Source organism: Anabrus simplex, chromosome 7, assembly GCF_040414725.1.
Source record: "Anabrus simplex isolate iqAnaSimp1 chromosome 7, ASM4041472v1, whole genome shotgun sequence".
Taxonomy (NCBI): domain Eukaryota; kingdom Metazoa; phylum Arthropoda; class Insecta; order Orthoptera; family Tettigoniidae; genus Anabrus; species Anabrus simplex.
Window position 1 is genome coordinate 130,003,427 of NC_090271.1, and position 9,841 is coordinate 130,013,267.

Genomic DNA, 9,841 nt, shown 5'->3' on the forward strand with positions numbered 1-9,841 from the left:
TAAGGTTATTAGTGGCATTTTTTAAAATTACAAGATTATGATTTATTTCAGATGATGTCAGAACATTTTTTGAGAATGCTGGTTTTGTAGAAGAACAAAACCTGGTTGACCGGCGACTTCAAGTAAATCGTGGGAAACAGATTAAGATGTATCGTGTCTGGATCCAAGCTAAATACCGTAAGCCAGTCACATAATGCCATCTAGGTATTAGAACCGAAGTGTTAAAATAATTCATTTACATAGCAGCAGAACCGTGAAAGAGAAGAGGAGGAGGAGCAATTTACAGAACTAGGGATAAAATAAAACAGCACAGAATCTTCAGTCTTCTGTGATACTGCAGTGATAGAAGTAACTTTCATCAGCCTACTGGATTTTAATGCCAGCATGCTCAGTTAAGACATGCAGTCTCAGGAGTACTGGTTCTTATGATTCTTTTCATGATTTCAGTCCTCCTTGCATATGAAATAAGGATCAGTGGTTGTCCTTTGTATGGTGCACCTATGTTTTGTAGCCTGTGATTATAACATTTCATGTTAAGTATAGGTGTTGAGAATTGTACCATATTATATATATATCTGTTTTTGAATTATGTATTCTTAACATCTTTTCAAGGTAACACATTTATTCTCATGCTGACCTAGTTGAAAAACAAAAGAATTTTAATTGTCAATAATCTGTTAGGTTTGTAACCTGTATTCTTTTTTATTATCAAATGTTTTATATAAAGACAAAATAGGTTACAGTTTTAGAATTATTTAATATAGAACTTACCAGATTTCCTTTCCCTCTCCTCTTCTATAATGGTGTTGAAGTCTTTTCTTTACCTTCACCCACTGTAACTCCCATTACTCCATCTTATACATTCCTAAAGAATCAAAATATTTCCCCTTCTTTATTTGGGAAACTTCAATGAAATGAAATGTTGTTTTAGGTGACTGGTCTTAATTTTCACTGAACATAATCTTCACTGCTTTATTGAAACTGTGGAAATTACTGGGATACTGTTAATTGAAAGATGATGATGTTGTATCACTTTTTGTTGAAGACATTTTCAAGGCAATTCTATCTTACAAAAGCTTTGTAGTGAAGGGGATAGGTAATGAGTAGATTATGATTCAGGTAATAATCATACTATTAATTGCAAAGCTGAGATAAAATTATTGAGATCTCCTGTGATAACAAGAGATAATTATGTGAAAATAAATATCTTATGTGAGGAGAATGAATATAAACATTCTCTTTGCATAAAGAGAGAATGTTGCTTTGGGCCAAGACTGTAACCAAAAGGGAATATAATTTCTAACCCTAAAATATTAGAGCTACTGTCATTGTTTGTAGGTTAGTGTATTGATTTTCTGCATGGTTAGTCCATGTTCAATTCCTTGCTCTGCCATGGACTTAATGCTGTATTATGGTATGCAGTTTAGAATTAACTGTATGAAGCTTTGGTAGGATGACCGAGGAGAAACAGAAGCTAAAATCCTTCTCTTTGTTATCCCAGGAGTGATCTTCTTGGTTTTCTACTTCAACTGCAGATGAACACCTCAATAAAGGAACATTGTTTTTTTTTTTTTTTCAACTTGGGAGAGGACTGTTTCCCACATGTACAGTTCTGTTTTGCATATTCCAGAGTTAGATGTGCTAATAGCCTGGTTATCTTAGCCTCATAAGGCAATACTACAAACGTGGCTTTCAAAGAGGTACTAGGTTAAATAAAACTCAGTTTTTCGGTGAGTTTTAGTGCCTTAGGGATTTTCAGATAATGTCTCAGTGCAGTACCTAAGAACTATTACTTTGATAAAATTATGGAATCAACGTGAGCAAAGCCAGTAAGAGCTAGTACTTAGTAAATAAATAAATAAATCCACTAAATTAATCATAGATCCAAAAGAAAAAGAGAACATTCTTACATTTACTTACAAGAATAACAATATTTTTCAAGTAACTAATATCTTTAAAACTTAACTTCAACATAGCTTTCAAAACTAATAATATCAATTCTAAATTATTTTTCAACACCCACACCATCAATAATAATGATAAATATTCTGATTCTAGTATTTACATACTCAATCCTGTACTACCAGTAGTTTATTTACAGACTCAAATGTACATATTGTAACTCTAGTCATGTAGGTTAAACAGGAAGGAACTTTCACACACAGTATCAAGAAGACATAAATGCTAAATAATACAATTGTTATTTGGCCATGAACATACATATGAAAAGTTTTTCTCACAATTTTACTTCTATCAATCAAGATTTAACAATCCTCCATAAAATGCAAAAAAAAGTACTATAATGAACATTTATGAAAACATTCACTTTCTATTAGATCAAAGAAATAATTCTAGCATTAATCTAAATGCAATTCCTGAACAAACCAATTTCCTTTTTGAAGAACATAACATATTTAAAACACGAAAAATATTTTTTAAGATTTTTTTATATTACGTAAGAGAACACGATCCCGCCTACATCACTCCTCTCCTCCCCCTCACTACTTAATCACCTTAATCTAACAACACATTTGCTTAGCACTCCTGCAATTTCTATAAAACTTCAGAAAAGCACATGAAAGGCATGTTTCCCTTTCTAAAGGATATAAAATTGAACATCGCTTTGGAATCATCCATTTTATTATATATTTCCTTTCTTTATTCAAAGAATATTTCAAGTTCATTAACGATTGGAGGTACAAATAGTTGGGAACAATTGCAGGAGGGTACTCGCAACGAGAAGATAAAGGCTAAGTTAGGAATGAACTTGATGGATGAAGCTGTACTCGTAAACCAGCTTTGGTGGTGGATCATGTGAGGCGAATGGAGGGGGATAGGTTACCTAGAAGAATAATGGACTCTGTTATGGAGGATAAGAGAAGTAGAGACCAAGATGATGATGATTAAACTCAGTTTCTAACAATTTAAAGATAAGAGGTATAGAACTAAACAAGGCCACAAAATTAGTTACAAATAGAGGATTGTGGTGGAATCTAGTAAATTCACAGAGGCTTGCATGAAAGCCATAATGGTCTGTAATGAAGATGCATGCATGTACTGTAATGATAAAAATCATTCTCAAAATAAATTTATATATGTGCCTATAACACCACCACCTCAACAATTTATTAAATAAACATATTATTTCATTAGCTGAAGAAGGTCTGACAGACTGAAACATGTTCTAATAATATTATGTATTTATATCTTACTAAGTATTCAATTGTGGAAATATAAAACATTCCAATTAAAGAAATAATTATTTTATTAGTTAAAGTCAGTACATGATATCATTTGCAGATTTTAGGTCATTTCAAGTATGTACAGTGGTTCAACCTGAAGAGGTGTTAAGTACAGAACAGAAATGGCCAACCGGATACCATTGCGAACCGAACCCATGATCTTCTGATTTTATGTCTGATACTCGGCTGATTGAGCTATGGTGGCCTGAGTCATTGCTTGTTTTGTTTGCAAGGATTTGAGCTACAAGTCTGGCACTATAACCAGCATAATTGTAGAGTGCATGCTAGTTGTTCGCTGACGGACATCTTAATTGAATGAAATGAAATGGCGTATGGCTTTTGGTGCCGGGAGTGTCAGAGGACATGTTTGGCTCGCCAGGTGCAGGTCTTTTGATTTGACACCCGTAGGCGACCTGCACGTCGTGATGAAGATGAAATGAAGATGAAGACGACACATACACCCAGCCCTCGTGCCAGCGAAATTAACCAATGATGGTTAAAATTCCCGACCCTACCGGGAATCGAACCCGGGACCCCTGTGGCCAAAGGCCAGCGCGCTTACCATTTAGCCATGGAGCCGGACCTTAATTGAATATTTAGCTTCCACGACTGCATTGTATTTGAAATAGATTTTCAGCTTATTAGATTGTGTTGAGCATACAGGATATAACATCATGGTACTGCCAAAATTTCAGGACATATTCTTCACATGTTGAAGAAGAAAATATGTTATAATGGACATTGGTCTGGGAACACTTAATTTCCATGTTAGAACACATTTTATACAACTCTGCATAGTACATTAATAATGAGAAACACACAGGAACAGAACATACCAGCATACTACATTAAACTCTTTCTCGCATGATATGTTCAAAATCAGCGCATCTAGGATTCAATGTGTAAGCAGGTTGATCACGTATCAATGCTTTTTTTTCTTCTTTTCTTTACGTCGCATGACACAGATAGGTCTTATGGCGACGATGGGATAGGAAAGGCCTAGGAATGGGAAGGAAGCGGCCGTGGCCTTAATTAAAGTACAGCCCCAGGATTTGCCTCGTCGTATCAATGCTTACTGAGGGCATTTTGAACATTTCCATATCTATGTCCATATAATATATTTTACCGAGCTCGATAGCTGCAGTCGCTTAAGTGCGGCTAGTATCCAGTAGATGATATAGATGTTGATTCCCATAGGGAATCTGAAATATTTGTCCTGAATGAGTAAATTTATAATACCAATATAAATGGTCCGTTATTGGACATTATAAATTTTCCAGCTAACTCATTCTTGGTTGCCAGCGTTTCGCCCTCGTGTGCTAGGGTGGGCTCATCAGTTGGTACCTAGCACACCTACCAATACGCTGCCTAGTGCATACCGTGGAGGCCACTGCGTAGGCTAACTAGAGCCACCGGCAGTGCCAATGCATTAAGAGACTTTGTTTCATTATCAAAAATTGATGCCTGCCTGGCCATCAGATGATATAGATGTTGATTCCCATAGGGAATCTGAAATATTTGTCCTGAATGAGTAAATTTATAATACCAATATAAATGGTCCGTTATTGGACATTATAAATTTTCCAGCTAACTCATTCTTGGTTGCCAGCGTTTCGCTCTCGTGTGCTAGGGTGGGCTCATCAGTTGGTACCTAGCACACCTACCAATACGCTGCCTAGTGCATACCGTGGAGGCCACTACGTAGGCTAACTAGAGCCACCGGCAGTGCCAATGCACTAAGAGACTTTGTCTCATTATCAAAAATTGATGCCTGCCTGGCCATCAGATGATATAGATGTTGATTCCCATAGGGAATCTGAAATATTTGTCCTGAATGAGTAAATTTATAATACCAATATAAATGGTCCGTTATTGGACATTATAAATTTTCCAGCTGGATGAGTTAGCTGGAAAATTTATAATGTCCAATAACGGACCATTTATATTGGTATTATAGTATCCAGTATTCGGGAGATAGTAGGTTCGAACCCCACTGTCGGCAGCTCTGAAAATGGTTTTCCGTGGTTTCCCATTTTCACACCAGGCAAATATATATCTTTTTTTTCTTTTACGTGTGAAGAATGTGTCATGAAAGTTTGGCCGTAACCTTATTGTTATGTCCTATGCGGAGCACATGCCTAGCGCATCATGGGACAGGTGCTAGGAAACGTGAATTAGAGGTTTCCCGCATGGTAAGAAAGACTCTCCTTATTATCCCAATCTACTGGGAGGTTCATCCGTAGCCAGATTTGCACATGCGTATTCAGTTTCCCATGTATATTCTCTCTGCAGTTTTCGTCACACATCATTCTTTTTGGGATCCTTGAGCAGCAAGACAACTTCAGTGTGATGTAAGACACTGAATTTTCTTTTTATTATTACTTCAAGGGAATTAAAAGTGATTCCACTTTTGAAGTGAATTCCACTACTGTAATAAGTTCAGTGAAAGGACTGAACTTGTAATTGTCATTTTACTCCATCATATTTATGAGTAGCATGAAAGAACATGTAGTAATCATTTTTGACTGAGTCATGGTCCTTATGTTATCATTTTATTTATATTTTGTTCCGATGGTTGACAATGCAGTTCCTTCAACATCATGAGGTCCACCAAATAAATGGTGCACTTCAACAGATGAAATAACACCTTGGCAGTTGGCAAGTTTGCAATGATGAGCACATTGTAATGTATAATTGTATAAGTGTAAATATGAATATATTGTTACAAATAAAGCTCCATCTGTTTCATTACTCTAATTTATTTCAGGATGGCCTAATAAATGCGCACATACATACACTGACTGACAGAGCAAATGCAACACCAAGAAGGAGTGGTCAGAACTTTATGCCAGTTGCAGGGTAGACTGACGTCACTGAGGTACGCTCATGATGTGAAATGCGCCGCCGTGCTGCGCACGTAGCGAACGATAAATGGGACACGGCGTTGGCGAATGGCCCACTTCGTACCGTGATTTCTCAGCCGACAGTCATTGTAGAACGTGTTGTCGTGTGCCACAGGACACGTGTATAGCTAAGAATGCCAGGCCGCCGTCAACGGAGGCATTTCCAGCAGACAGACGACTTTACGAGGGGTATGGTGATCGGGCTGAGAAGGGCAGGTTGGTCGCTTCGTCAAATCGCAGCCGATACCCATAGGGATGTGTCCACGGTGCAGCGCCTGTGGCGAAGATGGTTGGCGCAGGGACATGTGGCACGTGCGAGGGGTCCAGGCGCAGCCCGAGTGACGTCAGCACGCGAGGATCGGCGCATCCGCCGCCAAGCGGTGGCAGCCCCGCACGCCACGTCAACCGCCATTCTTCAGCATGTGCAAGACACCCTGGCTGTTCCAATATCGACCAGAACAATTTCCCGTCGATTGGTTGAAGGAGGCCTGCACTCCCGGCGTCCGCTCAGAAGACTACCATTGACTCCACAGCATAGACGTGCACGCCTGGCATGGTGCCGGGCTAGAGCGACTTGGATGAGGGAATGGCGGAACGTCGTGTTCTCCGATGAGTCATGCTTCTGTTCTGTCATTGATAGTCACCGCAGACGAGTGTGGCGTCGGCGTGGAGAAAGGTCAAATCCGGCAGTAACTGTGGAGCGCCCTACCGCTAGACAACGCGGCATCATGGTTTGGGGCGCTATTGCGTATGATTCCACGTCACCTCTAGTGCGTATTCAAGGCACGTTAAATGCCCACCGCTACGTGCAGCATGTGCTGCGGCCGGTGGCACTCCCGTACCTTCAGGGGCTGCCCAATGCTCTGTTTCAGCAGGATAATGCCCGCGCACACACTGCTCGCATCTCCCAACAGGCTCTACGAGGTGTACAGATGCTTCCGTGGCCAGCGTACTCTCCGGATCTCTCACCAATCGAACACGTGTGGGATCTCATTGGACGCCGTTTGCAAACTCTGCCCCAGCCTCGTACGGACGACCAACTGTGGCAAATGGTTGACAGAGAATGGAGAACCATCCCTCAGGACACCATCCGCACTCTTATTGACTCTGTACCTCGACGTGTTTCTGCGTGCATCGCCGCTCGCGGTGGTCCTACATCCTACTGAGTCGATGCCGTGCGCATTGTGTAACCTGCATATCGGTTTGAAATAAACATCAATTATTCGTCCGTGCCGTCTCTGTTTTTTCCCCAACTTTCATCCCTTTCGAACCACTCCTCCTTGGTGTTGCATTTTCACTGTCAGTCAGTGTATTTAAACACAAACAATTCTAACTGGTTAGAATGGCCACACTAATTATAAGTCTATTTACAAATTTCTTTATTTCCTTTATCATCCTCTTCTGGCTTTCAACTATCCTCTCCTGGCTTTCTTCCATCTTCTTATAGCCTTCTTCCATCTTCTCCACCATCTTCTTTTGATTTTCTTCCATCTTCTTCTCCATCTTCTTCATCATATCGAAGAGCACATTTAACTGCGCCTCCATTTTCGTGTGACCTCTGGTCTCAACTGGCATGCAGTAATTAATAAAAGATGAAAAGTAGATTTATATGAGTGTGCATTCATTATACATCGACGTTCTGGAATGTTTCCGATGGCAGTCGAAACATGCAGTTTCTGGTCCGCTCATTCACGCTGATTACAATGAAGTATCACACATGGCGTCTATTCTAACTTTTGACACCATTTGTTATGAATAAAACAGCATCTGTTTCATTACTCTAATTTATTTCAGGATGGCTGCCCCGCGATGTAGGGGGCAATGCGTCCGCCTGTCACCCAGCGGCCCCGGGTTCAATTCCCGGCCAGGTCAGGTTTTTAAAATTTGTACATGATTAATATCCCTGGCCTGGGGACTGGGTGTTTGTGTCGTCCTTAATGTTCCTTTCCTCACATTCAACACTTTACACTTCCACAATTTCCAACTTCACGCAGGTTCATAACATATGGTGCAAAGTAGGGGCAAAAGATCTTCTTAGGTCAACACCCCGAATGAATAGCAAAAAAGAAAATAAATAAATGCACACACATATTTAAATACAAACAATTCTAACCAGTTATGAATGGCCACACTAATTACAAGCCTATTTACAAATCTCTCTACCTTATAGCGCAGCAAGGGTCCAGCTCGTTCCTTTACCTGGGACACTAATCCTTACTTTCACTTTCCCCCAAGTCCAGTCACCTCCTACAGCCACTGTGCGTGGACAACTGGATTTGAACACAGTGCCCCTGGCTATACAACACACGACGACTGTTCGTCGGTTCGACTCCAATGGTAGTCCAGTACTTCACACAGTTCCATGCAGTGAGCAGTTGAACAGCTCAACAATATTACAGCAGGACGATACTCACAACGTCGAACATAAACACATGTCCATTTATCCTCGCACTCACGATAGCGCGTTTCCTCGCTGGCTCACGGCGATCCCGAGTCTACAGAATTACACGAACACACAGTACAATCTTTCATTCTGTTGTCTTCACCTACACACTGGTCTCTCTGACACCACAGCAGCTCCTCTTTCAGACCTCGGTGGGACACTGACAACAGCCAACACCTCTGTCGCCCTCAGCCCAGCCACCGAACCCCAGCTCATTGAGTCTCACACTGACTCCCCCACAGAGTCCAACTCTGACTGACTGTCCGCAACTAGGCTCCCTTTTTGTAGCTCACGTGATTTGATCCAGAAATTTCACGATGTCACTACAGGCAGAATATTCCCATTGAATCTCCAAGGAACTCACAGGTAAGCCGGTCGCTGAGAACAATACACGGAAAGGCCGGCCCCTTCACAGGCCAGCTGGGAGATTCCAGGTCGTCTGAGTCACCAGCCCCTTCCTGGAAGTACCGTAAGGAGCTATGACGGGGCTGCGTGTAACCGTATTTATGCTTGTAATCGTACTTATGCATTTGTTTGCTATCTGTGGTAAACAATGCACAGTAAACTACTGACGTGCCTGGAGCGTGATCCACCCGATGACCAGTATTACCTCTAGATTTCAACCTCCGTGCTGATCATGCACCAGGCGCTTGATGGGACAAGTCCACGAGTTCGATATAACTTGTCCTCCCAACGTTGAAAATTCTAATTATTATAAATTTTAAAGAGTTTCTCATAAATATCTTGCTCATTTTGGTGGGTATGTCATGCTTTGCTAATACGCGGAGCAAGAATGGCCAACCAGACAGTGGTGGTAACTGAACCTTCAATGTTTGGATTTTGTGTTGCTTTCCCGATTGAGCAAGCTCTAATGCAGTGCTACATTGTACTAGATGAAGAGTTACCACCATGGATTGTATTCAGGTGATCGACTGGACAGACAAGGCACTATTTAGTTGGCCATTTTTCTGTATTCAACTGTATGGCCTAATATGCTGCAAGACTATTTCAGTGGTATGAATTGTATTCAGTCGACAGCACCATCCGTTTGTAATACCATGTCGTCCGATTTATACTCTATTTCTTCTGCATCAAAATATGTAAGCAATGCTTCATTTATTTCATTAGCCACCTCATTAAAGTAAATCTGCAAAAATCCAGGATCTTGATGAGCATTTGGCAATAGACTGCCTATGGAATGCTAAATTTGACCTTGTATTTTGAAAGTTGGCATAAAGCTGGGTTGGATGACT

At 40.7% G+C, this 9,841-nt stretch overlaps 1 protein-coding gene across 2 annotated transcripts in view; it reads left to right on the forward strand.

Annotated features, from left to right (window-relative positions):
* Mettl2 (methyltransferase-like protein) overlaps positions 1 to 4,512 on the forward strand; it is a 97,933-nt gene extending 93,421 nt beyond the window's left edge. Inside the window, exon 6 of one of the 2 annotated variants that reach the window (XM_067151323.2) lies at positions 52 to 755. In XM_067151323.2, coding sequence (XP_067007424.1) covers positions 52 to 194 — 143 coding nt within the window. In that variant the 3' untranslated portion in view covers positions 195 to 755. Of the gene's footprint in view, positions 1 to 51 lie in introns of both variants that reach the window. The other variant, XM_067151322.2, reaches the window with a different exon arrangement.
* Positions 4,513 to 9,841: the final 5,329 nt, after the last annotated feature.